Raw genomic sequence first — 21,258 nt, 5'->3', positions numbered from 1 at the left:
AAAACTTCACAAGCAAAATGAAGACATAAAAACTGGTCAAGTGCAAATATGTGCGGAAAAAATAATTTTCACATAGAAAGACGCTAGTCTCGCCACAGTTGCTTGTACAGTAACTTGATTCAAACGTGCATCCTTCCATATTATTCTCTCGAGTCTTGCTTTCCAAACAGCTCCCTAAACGCTCAAGGACCTTGGCGTCCTGCCAGAACGGAAATGACGAAGTCTGGTCTATACCGGAAATAAGACGTTTGTTTCACAACAACAGCTGATAAACGGTATTTGGCAACTCTGTGGTTAAGTTAAAACGTTTATATTTTTATTTTCACATACTATTTATGCATTTCTGTTGTACGACATATTTGTTTTTTACTTACTTAGACGTGTGTTAGCAGCTGCTAACGCTAGCCTTGTAGTTGTGTGGTTTTGATAATAAATGTTCGTCTTCAACACAGTATTACCCGGTGTTTTTTGGGAATAGTAATTAATGTACACCTTTAAAGGCTGTTATTCATGGCGTTTTAGCTTAAGTAAAATACTAATGTCCAGTCTGAAGTTCGTTTGTCATTTTTTTCCTTGCATAGATGCATCAATCCATCCTTTTAAGTGGAACAGAAATGGCAGCTGCCCGCTGCACAACATGCTGCAAACTGTTTCACTGTCCCTTGTGTCCAGGTTTTAAACCTACAAAACTTAATAGAATCCAGAGTCATCTAATGGTTCACATCAAAAATGGCATTTCATTTGAAGGTGAGTGTGCATGTGTATATTGCAGTTAAGCCTATATATTTCCATGCAACACTTTTATTAATTATTTTTTTTCTTTTGCTTGTTTTGTTTCCAGATAAAACAATATGCAAGTGCAGTCTGGGATGTCGGATTTCACCACATTTTCACTGCCCCGTTTGCCACAATACAGTTTTAAGAAAAAATGACATGGTTGGACACTTGATGGCTTGCAGAGGGATAGTTTCGCCGTCTACCAAAATAATGGCTTTTAAAGTCCAGCAGGGCCCGTCTACTGCACTGTCCTCCATGCACAGAAAGACTGATGGTTCACCAGTGTTCAGCTCTCCTCCCGTTCAACAAACAAGTGGTATTTCCTCTGTTGCCGCTGCTGCTCAAGAAGAGTATCAGCTTCAAAAGAAAAAAAAGGTGTGTCCCAACTGTGGCATTCTTCTTTACAAGAATAATTTAGCCAAACACATCCAAAGAAAACACGAAAACAAATCAAAATATATCACAATTGAACATAATTTAAAAAGTGTCATTGTGGACCTTACAAATGGAATTTCAGCTGTTCAGAAGTCAAGGCATGGCTTCTCTATCCCAGTTCATGTTCAAAATAAAACATGGGGCCATGTACACAAAGTACAGTGCGAGTTGGAGGAGTGTAGGCAATATCACCGTTTGGCAGTTAGAAGTGGCCAAATAAACAGGCAGTGTGAGCACATCCGCTCATTACAGTACTGCACCGAGACAGCCAAAGAAGAAATGCTTCAAGAAAGTGTTTTGGACGAAATGGTTCAGCTTCAGTTTTTTGGCGAGGCAAACAAGGCAACATGTCTGGAAATGCAAAAATCTGCGCATGTCAATGAAATACCTCTTTGTGTCCCAGTAGCCTTCGAGGAGACCTCAACAAAACTTTGCTTTTCAGTCTATGAGCCAGGTTTGACTCCTTATACCCGCCTTGGAAGGATCATTGTGACATACAATACTTCTCACAACACATGGCACTGTCTTTGTGCAAAAGTCAGACTTTCATGTATTCATAAAAATATCAGCAAATGGCATTTATTTCAAACGAATCGGGGCCTGTTTAAAACACTGACTGGTACTTCTACCACAAGCAAATATAAATGAAGGCTTGAGGCAGCTTTTAAATTATATTTCTGTAAAAAGAAGCTACCAGCCATTCTACCCGATGACCTTTTGAGGAGAAAGGCCTTAACTGACTACATGACAGAATTGCATCCAGAACATTTGCATAGCCAGTTTAGACAAGTCTTCGAGGAACACTGAGAAAGCAGAAATAGTCACCATAAATGGTGTGATCGAAAGTTATTATTGTATAATCTTTCTTTAATTGTTTTTACCAAATTTTTCAACCCATTTTTGGAAATGTCCCAAGTGCCAAATGGTTAACAGATATCAAGAATGGATGGTCTCACCAACTTTGATGATCATCTAGTACTGAGCCTCGAACTTTGTTTGTAACCAAGACAACCTGCAGGTAGACGCAGTGCATTGGTGGCACGGTGGGAGAGATCCTGGAAGAGGCTGAGAACGGTCTACACCTCTGTCGTCCGAGTAATTGGGTCCCAACATTGATGATGAGATGGAACAGATTTGAAACCATTGAAATCATTTTTATACTAAATGACATGCAATAGTTTTGGCTAATAGGGTTTAATTTGCATCTGGGAATGCAATTCAATGAAACAGTTCACATAACCATATTTTAAAATACGAATAAAGTTACTTTGTATATACATTTTTGATGTCTTCTTTGTAGCGGCTGTGGGAAAGATCCATAGTTGTAATTGAGAAAGCAGGTAGCTGTCTGCAAAGTAGGGCCTCAGATAGCAGCTGTGCAACCATAATGTTTATAAATTGCAGAATAAAGTTGCACAATGGAAGTGTCAGAAGTCAATCCACACGTGGTTTGGATGCTCTGTGTTCTGTCCTTCTGCAGTAGGTCTCTGCCAGGTTCAGAACAGCCTCTCGTTCAGCATGTTCCAGTAGGTCGGTGATCAGATCATCAAGGTCCTCGCCTCCTTTCATAAATTCCTGAACAGACATTACAATGACTGACAAGTGATCAGCCACAAATGTGGGCTTATTTACCTTAATATCTCTGGTCATGTAGCCTGACCGATGATCCGTGACTCGATCCTGGCTGAAGTTGTATGTACGGATCCTTTCAGACTGAGACCGTGTTCCCACCTCCAGTGAAAAGAACAACAAGTGTTCATTATTTAAATATTGTGATGCATAGAATTATGCTATGGGTGGTATGATTGACAACTGTAAAACATTGAACATGCTATAAGCTTCAGTAACGGCACTGCTCTGCATTATCGTTGAGCAAACAAAGGAATCTAAACATCTTACAGCTGCATAAATGTGTGTCCTGGTCCTAATTTCTTATTTTATTGATTTTTTTTTTAACAGACTGATTAAAACGACATCATTCTTTTTGTTGTCGAGGTAAAAAAAATGAGATGGCGTGAATTACTTCTGAAAGATTATTGAATTGTGTACAATATTCTTACATCATACTTAGTTCCTACTAGGAGATCAGACAAATATAACAAATCTTTATACTGAACAAATAAAGAGGAGCGCCTCTAAATGGTCAGCAGCAGGTATAGTCAGGTAGTGTTGAAAACGTATTTACCTGCTGCTTCCGTGAAGTAAGCCTCTGCTCAGTCTTCTCCTCCATCATGCTCTGGTAGAGTCGGGCCCTCAGCATGCTCAAGGCGATGTCCCTGTTCTTGAGTTGCGAGCGAGACTGTTGACTTTCTGCCGACACTCCTGCAAGAAGACCAAGAGTGTGACTTCAACTGTGGCAGCTGTACGCTGTACTCACCCGTGGGAAGATGAACGACTCGGACAGCACTGTCTGTGGTGTTGACACTTTGTCCACCAGCACCTGAAGATCTGAACGTGTCAATTCGGAGGTCTTTGGCATCAATGTTGATATCCACCTTTGACACAAAGACAGGACGCAGAGTCAGAGCAGCTAGAGTTGAAGATGCTCATACATTTTTTGGGAGTGACTTAGAGCAGAAATTGGTGCATCAGCTCATGTTGGACTATGAATTATTTGGACGAAGATACCAGGAAAAACAATATTATGGATGAGATGAAGAAGAAAATAAGGCAGCAACTACTGGTAGAAACTAAAGTGAAAGAGGGTCTGTCTGTACCTCAGTGGGCTGCGGCAGGACGATCACAGTCATGGTTCCAGTGTGGATACGTTGCATCCTTGAAGAAAGGCCCACTTCAGGGATCCTCTGAACCCGGTGAGTCCCGCCCTCAAGCTTCAGATGTCTGTAGACATTCTCCCCCGCTATTCTGACTGACGCGTGGTGTAAAGCTCCTGGAGAACATGGTATCACAGGACGTGGGAGTCCAAATGATGTTAGAATCCACAGAAATGACTGATTCACAATTCTTTGATGGATGATCTGTAATTAAACCTACCATAGTCAGCAGGGGAATAGTTCAATGTCTCAAAGTCCCAATTCCTGTAGAAAGCAAAGCCCTGGTACATCTGGAACATTTCTTTGGTGAACTGTTGACATATATCACCTAAAGCAATCCAACAATTAATCAAACATCCATCTATAAACAAACTAGTTTATCTTACATTGTTACAGATATGCTATGAATGGACAGACTTCAGATTGTTTTGAAGAACTATAACTGATGTTTTAGAATCTGGTTTCATGCTAGACGGTGAAATGTGTTCTATACTTCATAACAAAACGTTTAACCACCTCCTGTTGTTCTTCCTGAAACCACCTCCAGGACCACGTCACTTGAATCTAAAGGGTCAATCGGCACAAGAGCCCTCATCAGCTAGAAATTCCATATACATAAATTAGAATGGTATGTTGACAATGTGTCATATTCAGAGACAAAATAAATATCACTCACGTCTTCTCTCAAAGACGATATTTTGTTCAACATGTTTTCTTCTTCTTCCTTCAGCAGTTGGGTGAATTGTTGTTCTTCTTCATTGGAATTGGAGGAAGCTGCAAAATATGAATTATAGAAAATAATATAAATGCATTATTGGTACCCATGACAGGACATGTAGAGAAGAACACTAAAGCAGGAAGCATCCATAGTATTTACTGGTGATGGGTGGATCCATGATACGTGCTGTGTCTCAAATCGCATACTAGCGTACTCAAAGTTAGTATTTTTAGTGCATAAGTGCGTCTCAATTCTGAGTATGCGAAATTTAGTGCGCCATGCACACTAAATTGGCGTACTAAAACGCCCACAAAACTGAGTATGGTTCAATGGACACTAACCACCCTAAACGGCCACCATCTTAGTGACGTTTTAAACAGAAGTTACGTCATATATATGTATATACTTACAGGTGCATTTTCAGCAGCAGTAGAAGGATGACACGTCTTTGGTGCTGATACCAGCTTTAAATATCTCGCGAATATTCCGATTCTCATATTTTTTCTTTATTTCTTTTTCCAAACTTACAAAACGTGCTGCCAACAGGTGTCGACGATAGCGTTCAAACAGCTGGTTGAAATCATGTTAATAGTAGTAGTAGAAGAAGAAGAAGAAGAAGAAGCTGTCGCGTCATGTCCTGTTAGTGGTAGCAGCAGTGCTTGATTTGAGACATACTATCTGTGGAGAATTTGCATACTAGTTAGTATGTACACTATCCTGATGTATACTAACTTCTAGTATACTAAGAGAAGTATGCGATTTGAGACACAGCAACAACAGTGTCCTTATCTGAACCACTGATTCAATGAAACCTGGCTTTTTTAAACTAAGAGCGCCACCTACTGAAACGCCCACACACATGAACCCATCCCTAGCATGAACTCTCCAGAGGCTGACCTTGCAGTAGAGACTTGACCTCCTCCAGCTCTTCCTCGCTTCCTTCAATACTCCCGCAGATGTCGGCCAGTTTCCTCAGCTCCGAGTGTCTGTCAAGAACCATCTTCCTGTCCGAGTCACTCACGCGCGCCTGTTGAAGCGTGTCTCGAACCTCTCTGTACTCGTCCAGCAGGTGCTCGACATATCTCTGGACGCTCGCGTCCTCGTACAAGTCTCGGAACTTCCCATGACACCAACGTCGTGTGGTGGTCGACCAGTGACGTCCAGCATCTACCTGACCCACGGCTGTGTGTCCGGCACATGCTCTCCATGTTCTCTCACAGTCTCTGTGAACCATGAGAGAACACAGGCGTGACGAACGACGCAGAAACATGTGTCAACGAGTAGTTAAAGATGAAAGTAGCATGCGTTCTTTCTTTATCTTACATATAGCATAACATGCTACTCAAAAACATTGCGTCTGACGTGACATTGACCCGGACCCGGATGTAAAACCGAGACACGGGGTCAAGGGGGAGAATGGGATGCCGGGAGTTGTAGTTTTCATTTCGATAATAAACTACATATTCAGTTAACGCGAATGGCCAATTTTACATTGTACATTTTAGGGATGCCACAGACGGAACACAAAAATAATGACATGAAAACTCATTAAACAACGCGTTTTTATTCTACAGATCCATGTATTAGCATCTTTGTAAATAATCGCTAAGTGTTTATTGCAAAATGGTTGATTTCTTTATGTCGATACAAACATTTTTGTTGTTTGTGCAGTAAGTTACATTCTGACAATTTTGCATTTATTATCTTGGTATTTTCTAAAGATGGTTAAATAATGAATATAGGAGGATAAATTGGTGCTCGGTAGTCATTGATTTGTAGCATTAAAACGATGAGGATAAAGACATTTCCTCATTAGCTTCAATAGAACACAAACTCAATCACACTTGTTACAATGTTCAATTTAACAAGCTTTTATTGAAAAGCAAGTCAATATAGAAGAAATACTGCTTCAGGTAAATACAGTTCGCCAAACACTTTTAGCGATATTCATAATGTTGTCATTATTTTAACATTTAATGGCAATCTAATGTCATCTTAAGATGTTAAAAACAATATTGAATATTTAAAAAAGAATCTGTGCCATTTTTAGGCAGAAACATTGAGAGAAATTGTATTTAAGGTGGTACACTTAACACTATATACATATATATATATATAATACTATAATTAACTACCTCTACTCCTAAAAAATGGATTTTAAAAGTGTTATCAAATCATTGTGTTTGCAGTTACAACTTCTTTCACTTGGGGGCGACAGTGCAAATAGAATCATTTCTGTAAAGTAAGTAAGTAAGCTTTATTTTATCATCCTGCAGTAAACAAAAATAATTAATTTTAATTGATTACTATTGTTTTTTGAGACGGCTTAGTTGTGTTTGAAACTAAAGAATCAAATGGGTGTGGAAACGCGGGTTTCACCCTGGCCTGTTGTTGGTCCAAATTGGTCGTTGGTATCCATAATATGTAGAACAAAAGCCAAGTATCTCCTCCAATTGACGAAAACAAAAGTGTTGTTTTGGTACATAATGTTCCTTCTTCCACGTGACTGACTTTATTTGACAGATTTGGGGTGACAGTTGTGCCGGCTGCACACAAGGGCGTGACTGGACACTCAGAATGAGTCGGTCTTAACCAGTTTTGACTTATTAAACCATCCGAATCTTAGTAGTTCATTCAAGATAAGAACTGGAAGTTAAACCAAAACAAAGATACCGTCTTTGTGTCGGCACTTGAGTCGTCCAAGTCAATCTTTGATGTTCCTTTTTTGGGACATTTCACTTTAAATACTTGTGCATCTAGGATTGTATGTGTGGGAGGTCGAGCACAGTATGTGGCAAATTAGCGAAAAAACATGGCTCTCTTCACAAACCTTGCAACTAAGTGGGCAATTTCCTCTCTGTCAGCCAGCCTGGGGTGTAAGCTGCAGCACTGAGTTGACCTTAATAATGTGTTCTGGATCTAACAGGCTGCCGCTCTTCCTGTTGATGCTCCTCGGCATCAAGACAGGCCACTCGCACACATACATCAGAGTCAAAACAGAAATGCAAACCTCCTTTTAAAAACACTGCAGCAATGTCACTTTACCACTTTCTGTCTCCCCTCAAGGAGTCACGTTGTAGTCCAGACACGTGCTGCTACACCCTGACAATGTGACCTTCTCCACTATCATCTCTGCGCGCCACCTCAAGACCCTCGCCGACGCCACACCTGGAAATTAAACGCTACTTTTTCCTGCATCCATTTTCATCCAACACTGCTAAATTATGGCAGAATGACTCACATATAGTAAATCTATATTTCTTATTTTTACCTTTATTAATTTCACAAGACTACAAACAGCATAAAAAGACAAATCTATTTTGTCTTTTGTTCATTATTCAAATGAAAGCGTAATAAGAGAGAACACATGTTTTGAGATGCTTTCATATATTTCTTGTAGGGATTTCATTCCAAAACATAATTAGAGAATGACTTAATTTTTTTATCTGTTATGACAAAAAGAAAATGTTTATTTTTATTACATATGCTATTACATTGTGACCAATTGTAATGTTTATTTGTCATAAGTAGGTCAAGCTGGCACTTCGTCTAAATAGTTTTTTCAATTTATTTATCATTAAAATTCATCAGAAGTCACTAAATTGAAAATATAAGATTATTTCAAACAAAAATAATTATGCAGTAAGTTCCAAAATCAATAATAATACCAACTAAATGCAACACAATACTACAGTAATATGAAAGTCCTTTATAACTTGTTATAGACGCAAAATAATATCCCAGTTTTTGACACTGCACAGTAAAGACTGTTCTGATGTCTGTCACGTGTCTCTTAAACGTGCTAAAACTTTGTGAAATTTGTTCAAATTATTCTGAATGCGGGTCAAGTTTCTGAGCTCTTTGACAATGGAATTTAAAATACCAGGGATACCAGGCCAAATAGTTTCGTGAAATACTCCATAATTGTAGGTGTTACCCCCAGGTGTGCGACACGAGATGTGACACACCCTGTCACGTTTTGGAGGGGCCCTGCTTTCTTTTGGTGGACGGGAACTGGTTCTGGAAGTGGCACAAAGAATCTCTGGTATCGGACTGCAATGTTTTGTTGAAGTGTAATGAAAAACAATAACCTTGATAACCCTAATACTAAGGACACTGATGGTCTCTGAAGCTCTGGTGATAGTGGAACTGCGGTTATTCCTGTATTGAATAACTCAAGTACAAGTATGAGAGTACGAAGCAAAAGTTGTGCAAGGCATTTATATACTTTGAAGTCTGCAGACGAGTAGTATATCTGGAAGCATACTCCTCCAAGCTACTCTGCCAAAAGTGTGGGTTATAAAATAGTTGAGCAGACAGCCGTGACACAGTCATAAATCTGCTATTTACAGCAACAGTGGCAATGACATGAGTGAGTGAAGGTGATGACTGTGTGAGTCCCTTTATCAGCTTAAACATGTTGAAAATTAAATTGTATATTCTAAGCAGCTGAAGCTTGAATTATGTTTACCTGGAGGCCACATCTGAAGCTTAAATGCCTGTCATGGATGAGGCAATACTACATAATTTTATATAAATAAGTAAAAATACAGAAGGAGGAGACACAATTCAAAAAGGCAACACATCATTTGAGTAGATTAATATTATGAAGAAAAGTGGCATAAATAGTCAGAAGTATAGGGCTATGGCTAAGTAAACATGCAGTAATAAAATGTAAAAGTGACCAAAATAGGAATTGATTTCTGGACTGATGTTTTTCAGAAGCCTCGAAACCTAAAACCCCCTATAATAGCAGGACACTAAAGTTTATCATCCATAGCGATGGTAGAGCTTTCACGCATAGAGACAATTCAAGCACATTGCTACACACACCAGAGACAGGCAGTTCACACAGACCAACATAAGAAACTAGTACTGTTGTGTTGATGAAAAGCTCATTTGACATGAGATTGAAAAATGTCCTCTGTCTTCTTTGTCTTTGGCAAATGTTGGGATGTCTCCTGACTGCACTTACTTGCCTTGTCTGCACGATTGTTCATTGTTCCAACATCACTGGTGATTCAAAAAGACATTATCTCTGCCCATCATTTTATTTATATAGCACGTTTCAGACAGTACATAAAATAACTGCGCACTGGTAAAACAATATAACACAAGATACATTTTATTTACATGTGAATTGTGAATATTAAAAACTCAATAAAAAGATGTATAAAAAAAATTCAAATAATAATAATTGGTCCAAGTTTGATGTTAAAATTGTTTCTGTTTACTTTTTAACTGTTCTAATACCTTAACAGGCAAAACAACCTCACCAGTCCAGGGGTTTTTAAAATGATCATGGACCCTCAAATGATCATCACCCTTATTTTTTAAGACCCCCAGCAAGAGCCTTCTTTTTCAAAGGCTAAAACAGTAACTTGATGTGGTGGCCCATTCCAAAATGGCAGATAGCCATACAAAAAACTCAAGTTTGTACGTTCTCCCAATGTTGTATAGGTTTTCTCTGGGCACTCTGGTTTCCTCCCACAGTTCAAAAACACACAGAGGTTGATGGAGAACTTAGGGAAATTGTCTATAAGTATGCGTGTGTGTGAACGTTGGTATGTCTTTGCTGGCCCTGCAATAGACTGGCGTCCTGTTCAGGGTGTCCTTTGCCTTATGCCTGAAGAAACTGGGAAAAAGCGGCGGAAAATGGATGGATTGATGGATGGTTGGTAAACGTACAGTTTCTACTAAGCCGAGAAAGTTCATAATATCAAAGGCATCAAGACTGATTCAGCACAATGGGTCATGTTATGAACTTAATTGAAGACGTGCCCTACCTTTTTGCCATAGGTCTTGTGAAATTGGTTCACGAGATTTCAAAGTAGCTTGGCCATTATAACAGCTATAACTGAGCTCTTAATGAAGGATTTCAACATACATACGTCTAGATCTTTTCTAAAACCATATGCTGGGAATACAGAACAAGGTTCTCTTTCTTCTGTCACTTAGGGTGTTTAGTTGCATTAGGTGAGCTAACACCGTTACTACACCGACATTAAGTTTGTCCCAAGGAATAATGTGCAAGCCACGACCAATATTTCCAGTCAGATTCAAGTGTGCGCACACCTTAACACTAGTCACTCAATAAAGCATATAATGAGACTTCTTAAAGAAGCACTGTGTTTGTGTCTGCTCATAAACAGTGAAGGCTGTAAGAAGGAAAGGTGTCAACATTAGTGTCTGCAACTGTTATCCCCCCGCAGGCAACAGTCAGACCAGGATGTATTAAGCTCCATAGTTTATCTTCCTCCTTGTTCTCGTTCATGAGAATCGTCTCTGGAGTAACTATGAAAAGCAGTAATCCGGTCTCATTAGACACGAGCCCCTGGCTGCGAGTCTAAGTGCTGGTTCTGTGTGCAGAACCAAATTAAAATGATGCGAGGAGGGGATATCCCTCAGGCACACAAACAAACCCTCGTGAGAAAAACGGCCACTGTAGCTGTTTACACTCGTGTTGTTTTGTCATTTTTGCTGACACAATAATTATTTTTAGGATTAACGATTTATCTGATCTGTGACTCATAGGAGACTCATTGAGTCGTCCATTTGCTTAGTCACGCACACGCCGGGGCTTTCATCTGCAGTTTCTGCTGTAGCTCTGCCCATCAACAGAAACCAGGTGATGTTGACAGCAGCAGGGTGTGGGCTTGGCCAGGGATTCGTCTGAGGAATGTTGGGATTTACGCACAAACGACCCACAGTTGAGTGAGACTTTGGGAGTGTGAGCGTCAGGAATGTAGCGTGAGATCATTGGGTGAACTTCAGGAGGTTCTTACCAACACATCGGGCCCTTCTGTGTCCGAGCGACGCTATCAAACATCACACTCATGAATAGGAGATTTTTTTTTACCACAGAACTGCTGAGTACTACATGAATCACATTCTGTTTATTTATAGAAAAGGTTGGGCATGATATGACTAGTTACTATGTGTGAGTCAGTATCATCCACACGCCTCACTCTCAGGTGTCTGCTCCATCACTTCCACTGTGAATGAGACTAAAACGAAACTGTGTTAAGTGATACTGACATCACACACATTATAGTCGGATAAATTAAAACATGTAAAGTTCTCAGTTCTCAAGGTTGAATAATAATAATCATAATATTGTGTAATTTGGATTTTTTTTTTCTTTAACAAATTAAATCTATTTCTTAAATCTTTTGCACCAAATTACACGGTCTACCTACTGTGATTTTAGAAATCACACCTAAGAATAGTTAACTCTAACTAAGCACCCTGAAGTTTATAATTTTCACTTTAAAAAAACTCACTTGATCTCGTTTTGACTTAATATTCTCTCCTCTTTCATTTTATCTGTCAGTTTTAATCTTCATGATATATTTACCTGTTTTTTAACACCATCACATTTATAGTGATATTATTATGATGTTTAACTATGTTTATCCAAACTTTTCCACCATATACATACTTATACTTCTGTGTTCTGTGTGTTTTCATAACACTCACAGTTTTAAATTTAGTTGCCTGGTAAAAAGTATTGCCCTGATTTTAAGGAGAAAGCAAAGTTATTTGGCATACATTTTTCCATCACAGGACTTGAATAAACTGGATGAAGCAAAGTGAACTTTTATTAAGTTCATGAAGTTCAATCGGGGTTATATGCTGCCCAACAACAACAGTTGTGCATGACTCAGTCGATCTCCTGTGTGTTTAATCCCAGCAGATTAAATTAGGGAGGAAAACTATGACCCAGATAGAGAAAACAAAACAGCCTGCCCCAACATCTGACATGACAGAAAGCTAACAGCGTCACCTGTTGTGCTTAAATCTCTGGTTGTAAACAAGAGTATGGAGGACAGAGGGCCAGTGTCTCCCTCCTAATACAGACAATTATCAACAGGATTTGCATGTGCTCCAGTTTCTCCCTGGCAGTGACATGTAGGTTGATTAGACTCTGTGAATCCTGCACGTCTCCTTGTGTGTTCCTGTGATATAAATTCTCACATAATGTCAGCTGGGATTTGGCCTCGGCCCTCCTCAAGCCCAGAATGTAGGACAGCGGATCCCTTACATGCTGCATGCTTGTGAGCAGAATACTGCAGTCTGCCGCGAAAGTGCCGCACAATTGATGAGGAAGCTGACTTTGTCCTTCTGAAGCCAGAAAGTAGGGCAGCTGGAGGGGCGGCACGGAGTCCCTGTTCGCCCGTTACGTCACAGGAGCAAATGCACTTGCATGAGCAAGAGAGCCTCTTTTTCAATCCTGCTGCAGACAGAACAGTGAATTATAGATGGAGGAGTCGAGTCTTTGTGGAGGAAGGATGTCTAGTTTAGTTTCATGGTTTGTTTTAGGGATGCTGGTCAGAAGCAAACATCTCTGCTCTTCTTACAGTAAAAAGAACATTCCATCATTAGATACAAATCATAGTAATCTATTCATTTATTTTTCTTCATGATTGATCCAAAATAATGTAGTATTCGTGTGAAGAATCTGTCTCTGGATGTAACCATGTCTAAAAGTCCGTCCCAGAGATCAACAGTGGGTGACCAGAGACAGGTAATGATGGAATATGTGAGTCATCAGGGCGGGAGAGTAGACAGGATTCAACCGTCAGGGTAGTTGGCAGGCGTGACAACAGAGAGACTCTCTTTAAGAACTGTTATTTTGAGAGTGGACGCAGCATTAACAGATGGAAGGCATTGTAGCCAAGACTATACAACTACGTACGAGAGATGCTGTGTGAATGTTGACTGTGGGACGTATAAAGCATTTTGAATAGATAATAAATAATACATTTTTATATTTTTATTTTACTAGAGCGAGAGAGAATTTGTTAACAGTCAAGTCTGCTGTCTGTAGTTGGAGGATTTGGGGCTCATTCTTTCTCCCATCAGACTTCCTGCCCTCATTAGACAGACAGAAAAGCTTCTTCTCTCATTGTCGTCTGATATGATCACGAAAGCTATCCCATATACAAAACTATTAACTAGCATTCAAATACATAGTCAAAGTCAAACAATAGAGCCTTCTTGATACCGATAACATGATTCTATTTAACCGTTTGTTTCAATCTCTTTACATTCATGTGGTCGTTTCTCTTTTTGGCCCTTTTTTGTTTCAGTTTTATTACATTGAATGACATCGTGTCATCTGACATTTTCTAGTAGAAGGAAACTAAACAAGACTTCTATATCAGAATGCCATATAAACAAAACCTTAAATCACTCTTCAGGACGCTACTTCAGAATCACGACTGAATCCAACCGGTTCCGATCCTTGTTTAATACTAAACATTTGTATTGACTGTCCTCATCTGCACCAATCATGTTTCATCCGGGGTAAGATGACCTCATCCCTGACCAGTGCTGTACTTTTCCACGGATGACATCATGCAAACAAACCTTCTTCAGCCCGTCTGTGAAGAGTCTAGTTGTTTACCACTCAGTCCTCCGCAGCAGGTGTGTGGGTGAACTGGATGCTAATATTTGCCTTTTGCACACTGGTGTGTGTTTTAAGCAGCCGTCTGACCAGCAGACATTTGCCTCAGCCTGAATATTTAACGTGCTTAAATGGTTTTCTGTGGATTGGAAGTCAACATTTTTCTCCATTATAATGAGCGATAAAATATAATTAAATTCCATCGGCTATGAAACCTGTTGGTGCTTCAGTTTTCCAGTAGAATAAAATGGCTTTACGATGAGAAAGTGTGCCAATAACTTACAAATCCTATGACTTTCCTACTCCTTCACCAGCATCTCTCTTTCCCCCACAACATTACAAGTGTCACCACAGTTTTTTATTTAGCCAATAAAAATATGTGTTCATTCGTCAACCAATATGAGATGTAGACATAAAGCACAACAGATATAGTCTTTTTCCTCCCTGCACCGACGCTAGCTTGATGTGATGAGATAGTGTTGCTCCACAGCACTTCAGCAGTGTCAGAAACTAGGAGCTGTGGAGTGTTAGGGATGCATCATGGATCATGTTCACAACTGTCCTGGCAGCAAGTTGCGCTGAGTGATTGACTGCTGTATGCACCTGCCATGTAGAACACACTTTGTACTGTACGGTCCAGTCATGTGTGTGTCCATGCCTCTGCCACTCACAGAGCCGTGTGTGTGTGCGTACAGAAGCGAGCTGGCTTCAGGACTAAATGTGCTCGAACACCCTGTGCTGAGCCATTAAAAGCTTAGGAGCCCCCAATAGCAGAGGGTCGAGGGCTGGCGGTGAGTATAGTATGACGCTCACATGTAGTGGTCAATCCACTCAGCATTAGACAAAATGGACAAAAATGCTGCTCCTGATGATGATCTCAAAAGGGAAAAGTTCCATATTTCTTCACACTTTTTGTGTACGGAAACCTGCACTCCTGCAAGGAATCAGATGGTAGGGACCCTTAAAAATCCCCACCATCCATTGGCTCGCGTTCTGAAACTAGGTCAGTGGAGGTTCAGTAAAATGTTTAACTTTGCCCCTGCCTGGCCTTGAGAAAGTATAATGATAAGCCAACACACTCACAGGCTCCAGGTCAGTTTGAGGTAGAACCAGTGCAATAAATACTTGCCCATTAGAGCAGTGTTTTTCAACCACTGTGTGATGAGAGAGTGTCAGGTGTGTCATGGGAAAATACCTAATTAGTCAAAAAAACATGAATTATCTGCAAAATATTTTCCCATTATCAAGTGTCTGTGCTGTTGTGGTGACTGGTTAAGCCATGTTCCATAGTTTTCAGAGCTCATTAAGAGGTTATTTCAGTTAAAAAATGATGTGTGGTTTCTTTAAAGAAAGATTATAGACCGGAGAGCACAAACTACAGGCCTTTAAACATTAGGAGATAGTAAAATGAAACATGATCATAAAACCTTTTCAAGCCATCTCTAGCATGACCTCATTGAGAGGATGATCTCACTCTCAAAATGGTGGATCCAGCTCCTGGTTGACGCGTCTACAGCAGAGATCATCCAACCTAACCATCTTGAATGAAAATGCTTCTTGCGTCAGTAACCTGGTGTGATTCTTGGTTTGATGCATGATGGCGATGATGTCTGTTTGGATGAAAAAGGATTGAGGTGTGTGTGAGTGTGTGTGTGAGTGGGGTGATGGGGGGTGACGTTGGCTGTGTACAGCGAGAGCTGCCTCACTGTCCTCCTCAGCTACACGTGCCGCCTGCTCTGGAACGTGATGGACGATAACAAGAATAAAACATTTAAGAGACGCCATTTTAGGCAGATTGTCATAATTTGGGATTCATAAGGTGAAACACTTTCATTCTATAGTAAAAAAAGGGATTTAATTTTTATAATGTATGACCTGCCATAACACGCTAATAACAGTAGGAATGTAGATGTGTCCTGAAGGAATGAGATGTTGACAGGTACAATGACCAGATTTGATGAGTGTCCCAATGAAGCCATTGTGGAAAAGAACTTACATAAAAGATCTATTTGTGACATTAGAATATTTAATATTAGTAAATTAGTCTCTGCGTGGATGGAGACCATTTTTCTTGTCACCTTGTAGTCTAAACACTTGCTTTCCTCATTACATCACAGATCTTCTCAAACCTGGACAGTACAATCGAACATTAAGATCATAGTGAAATGTCTTTCAAATAATCAAACCTTCAAATCTGCTGGACTTGAGTTTTATAAAAATAATTGTATTAAATATGTAGTTTTGTAGGCTCTGGTCATGTGACGTCACTAAGTGGATGGAAATATAAGGCCTCGTTGTCAATCTCACCGTGTTGTTTTGATCATGACAGAAAGCTGTTGTCAGTACACACTTCTGCAGCGACCTTGATGAATCGTATGTCCTGGTCAGATCATTAGATCCACTCTGAGAGGTGTCAGCACATCACTCACACACACACACACACACATAAACACACAGTGTGTTTCCGAGTCAGTGTCCCTGAAGATCAAATGTTATTCATCATTCATACTTATTAATAATTATGGACCTATATTTGACAACATTAACCACTTTTCAAATTCATTTTAATTGTTTAATTGGTAATTCATTGGCGATTAAATTGAATGTTTTTCATTTCATTTGTTTATTTTTGTCAATTAAAGATGTTCCTTGTTTTTAAAGAATTAAATCATCTGAAGAAGAAAGAGATTCAAACTGACCAAACTCTTTCTTAGTTAATCAAATTTAGAAATATGTCTCTCTTTCATGAGACTATTATCTCTGTTAGCCAGTTAGTCAGTACGTCTGTCAAACGAACAGATGCGGCTCTGAGTGAGTCTCAGTTGGCGAGAAACTAAATGCCTCTTGAAGTGATAAAAGTTGGCGACCTCTGACCTAGCTCAGAAAAAAACAAACACTGGCCATGAGTCAATCAAGAATACTTTAGTGTTTCAAAGGTGTTGATGTCACATGACCTCTGCTGAAAAAGTGCTACGACCTCTTTTAGACAATCCTAAATATGTTTTACAAACGATTAATGTCATCTAATGAATCAGTGGATACTATATAAACAAACACAGTTATGCAACATTCTAAATATATTCTGGATATAGATTTCATGTGTAGGAGCAGAAGAACCAAGTGTTTCATAACAAGTGAACTTCAGCACCATGTGAGGGACAATAGCAGTGGAATGTTCTGGAATTCTAATTTCTCTTCCTGGTTTAAAAATAGGAAACCAACAAACAGGAAAGCGGGACTGTGAGCAAGGTTACCCACGGTGTTGCAGACTCTGTGTCGAGCTGCAGCTGCTCGGTGAGGGTCAGACGACACGAGGACCGAGGCGACGACCTCACAGTGTTTGCCGAGCTTCTGTGCGGAGCTCGTGGCTGAAGAGTGTCGCTGCACCTGAAGAGTGTCGCTGCACCGCGGCACATGTCCGCCAGATGAAGAGGCCGGTTGTTGGAGGTCACATCAGACGAGGTGGAGACTTTCTCTTTCCGTCTCATCGCGGACGAGAGGAACAGAGGAAGGACGCTGGCGTTGTGACAGAGTCAACTCAGCACTTTCTGTCCTCGCTGTCTGCACACATCTGCTGGTCAAAGAAGTCCTACACCTTTCTAATATTCTTCAGTATTGAGCATCTACACATAAATCCATGATCTCATCCCACATTATCTATATGACACAATATTACACGACATAGTAATAATTATATACAGGTATGTATATATATATATATATATATATTATATATATAATAATATATTTTCATATACTAACCAGATATCCATATAAATAAATAATAAATACAAGTACATAATGCATCTTTGCGCTTGATGGATCTACTGACTCCTTTAAGAAACATCTTAAGACGTTTTTATTTATTCAGGCTTTTCCTTGATTTTCTGGAACTCCTATTATGTTATCAGTTTTATCTTGATATTTAAAGTATATACTTTATTGAGTATTATTTTGATTGTTTAAGCGCTTTGTGACCCTGGTCTGGAAAAGTGCTATACAAATAAAAATTACTTACTTACTTACTTACTTACATTGTTATCCCCATACATATATGTTTATACTTGTTTTCTAGATGCATCTAGAAACCATATATAATCTGTCTGACACATGTGAATTGTAGCCTCAAGAGAGCCTGTAAAGTTTTCCAGCATATTTCCTCTTCACGTTGAAACAAAAGTGTGGCTCAGACATCACTTCCTGTCCGGCAGACACAACATATTCTCTAAACTCGGCCCCTAAACTCTTTCTCATAAAGCCTGTCGTAAACAATGTGATTGCGGTTCCTCCTGCTGTGACGCTGAACAACGAGGGTTGTTTGTGTGAGTGGTTGTGTGTGTGTCAGTGTAGGTGTGTGTGTGTGTGTCTATCTAGGGTTATATTATCAATAAGTAAGTAAAAAACGATATCAAACGGTTCATGAGCTCTTACATATTTAGTGTTTAATGGTGTAGCTTTGTCCAAGCACACACACACACACACACACACACACACACACACACACACACACACACACACACACACACACACACACACACACACACATACGTACATGGCCGTCTTCTCATGATGACTCAGCAAAAACAAAGCGTCGACAATGAAAGAGGAAAAGGTAAAAGATGAGAGAGTCCTGTAATTCCCCATAATCCTCTGCTCTCTCAGCGGGGGCCCTAAGACTGTTGTCGTCGCTCCACTCTCAACTTGTTTTGATGTTTCAAAAGGCTCTGACATTGACCTGCGTGTGCGTGTGTGTCTGTGTGTAGAGTCTCTGCAGGACTGCAATGTGGTGAATATAACTTGTAAGAAGGATTTGAATGTTACGAAGACTTTCATACATGTATATAAATGTATTGTTCCCACAAGATATTTTAGCAACCATGCAACTAAAGTCAGAACCAAGCTCAATTGTTTTTATTAACACTGCTGCAGCACACAGTACCCATCCATCAACGCCTTATATCTTGTGGTCCCTGTGAAAACATCTCACTGCAGAATCCGCTGCGAGACACTTTTCACCTGATGTCAAACAAGTTCGTTCAAATCTTGACATAAGATAAGTCAGAAGGGAGATTATGTTAAAAAGTGTCTGGAGTTGTCATATGAAAGTTTACATAAGATTTACAGAGTTCAAATATAGCTGGGAGGGTCATCACTACATTTAAAAATGTCCTTACCAAGACATGTCAACGAATGAGTTTAAATAAAGGTTTGAAGATTGATAATGAAAACATTTAAAGACATGTATTTTATTATCCTTATATCTGTAACATCCATAATGATTTAAGTTCATATCCAGTTCAGTGAATTAGAAAAGTATGAATAAGTGGCAGAAATAGTGAGAATTGTTCCGTCTGAATGATCTTAATCTCTGAAAACGTCAATCATCTGAAAATTGATTGATTACAGTCAAAGATGTTTGGTTACATTTGAAAATTGTTAAATTGCAGTTTACAATTGTACGATTACACTTGAATATAAGTTGTTACGTTGTAGTTTAGAATTGTTGATTACACCTGATGAATTTCTGTTTGCGGCTTAAATGTTCGATTGTAGTTTAAAGTTCTGCAGTTGTACATGTATGACGTATATAAAACATGTATTACGTCCATAAGGCTTCCTAGAAATGTGAAGGAGCACCCTCAACCTTCTAGATGTGGAGAAGCAGCAGCTCTACTTTGATTGAGTCCTTATCCAGAGTCCAGACTGATATGAGCAGAAGCTTCACTTCTAATGAAAGTTAGGGTTTAAAAAACATCTTCTCACTAGTTTGAAAGTGTATCAGGATCCATAAAATGTGTTTTGGAGTGAGAGGAGGGAACCACACATCAAAACACACATTCCATATTCTTGCTCGAGGGTTCAGCTCAGAGTAAAGTTAGATTTTTAACAGCAGGTGAAAACCCCTCAGGCTCATAGTGTGTTTGAGTTAACTTGCATCTAAAAACCTCAGCGATGTGACTCTGGTTAAGTTGCTTCTCTCGCACGCAGGTCTGACTAATTCCCATCACATGTCTAATCAAGTGACTCCTGATTGGTCGGCAGTCGTCACTGGGATGTGCAGACGTGTCTCAGCTGACTTTAATGTGCGGCACCAGTGCAAGTTCACATGCACGACGTTTACAGCGTCTGGACTCATTTACTCTCCGACAACGAGAGGAAGTAAAGTTTATATGTCTTTTTAATGTTTGTTAGCTTCAGAATTTAACTGCTGTTTGAGTTATTAGCATGAATTCATGGTTGCAAGTACACAAAACCGTTCTAAACAGCTACACCAAAACCCATCATAATGACCTTGTCGTTTATAATCCGAATCAGAAAACCTTTACTGCCAGTGTTTTAAACACAACACTGGATTCCTCATGGCGGCAACATAGAATAACATATAAATAATCAAACAATATATCTACAATAAAAAATACAATTGAAATAAGACAAAATACGGTCAATTTAATTCAACAATATTCTACTGACAGCAGATATTAGGTTTATTAAATATGTATGCAGGGTGTATCAAATGTGTATAAATTAATATGATTTCAATTTAATTTTAATTGTTTCGAAGTATTTCCATAAAAAAACTGGAACCCTTTACAATGTTCATAACTTTTCTCCTGCTCTTTTACTACAGCTAGACAAACAACTATTTAATATAGATGATTATTTTATACATTTAAACGATCATCCTTATGTCTTTACTACTGACTTGCAGTTGTCATTGACGCTAGCGTTATTAAATAAAAATCACATGTATTGCTAAAGTCACATGGGTCATACAGGGTCAATATACAACAAACAAAATATGCTAACCTTATTATTTGAAGAGTGAAGATTGGATTTGTATGATCAAATTAAATGAAAACGTGTTTGCAGTTAACTTCAGCACGTGAGCTTCTGTTAGAGGAAGAAATGTAAAAAATTCAAAAACAGCCATTCCTGGTTATTTTGAACAGCAAAACTCCTAAATCTGTAAGCAACCGAGCAGATCTAGTTCACCAGGAACTCTTGGAGTGATTCTACATCATTGTGAGCCTGAGGCTGGAGCTGTGGAGGTGTGTTGGTAAATCTTCCTCCAGGGTTCCTGCTGTGTTGTCAGATGTTTGTTCCCATAAGCTGAAGTCCAGATCAGCTTTTCAGATCAAATTTTG

At 39.3% G+C, this 21,258-nt stretch overlaps 2 protein-coding genes across 3 annotated transcripts; one reads left to right on the top strand and one right to left on the bottom strand.

Moving 5' to 3' along the window:
- The first annotated feature begins 213 nt into the window (after positions 1-213).
- On the top strand, positions 214-2,491 carry LOC148080366 (uncharacterized). 2 transcript variants are annotated; one of them, XM_087792042.1, is made up of 3 exons: positions 214-275; positions 582-747; positions 842-2,491. In XM_087792042.1, exons 2-3 carry the CDS (start codon positions 582-584, stop codon positions 1,858-1,860), a joined length of 1,185 nt encoding a protein of 394 aa, XP_087648168.1. In that variant the 5' UTR covers positions 214-275; the 3' UTR covers positions 1,861-2,491. The 2 variants fall into 2 exon arrangements, with proteins under 2 accessions (XP_087648168.1, XP_087648169.1); XM_087792043.1 differs by lacking the exon at positions 214-275 and having other exon boundaries at positions 320-747.
- mtrf1 (mitochondrial translational release factor 1) lies at positions 2,391-6,074 on the bottom strand. The gene is made up of 9 exons (XM_087792041.1): positions 5,602-6,074; positions 4,663-4,760; positions 4,503-4,584; positions 4,207-4,314; positions 3,930-4,102; positions 3,590-3,707; positions 3,398-3,534; positions 2,845-2,943; positions 2,391-2,787 (listed from the first exon to the last, which is right to left on the bottom strand). Exons 1-9 carry the CDS (start codon positions 5,972-5,974, stop codon positions 2,647-2,649), a joined length of 1,329 nt encoding a protein of 442 aa, XP_087648167.1. The 5' UTR covers positions 5,975-6,074; the 3' UTR covers positions 2,391-2,646.
- Positions 6,075-21,258: the final 15,184 nt, after the last annotated feature.

This window comes from Callionymus lyra, chromosome 5, assembly GCF_982586985.1.
Source record: "Callionymus lyra chromosome 5, fCalLyr1.hap1.1, whole genome shotgun sequence".
Classification (NCBI taxonomy): Eukaryota; Metazoa; Chordata; class Actinopteri; order Syngnathiformes; family Callionymidae; genus Callionymus; species Callionymus lyra.
Note: the sequence above shows the minus strand (reverse complement) of the source record. Positions and strands in the feature narration are given on the sequence as shown.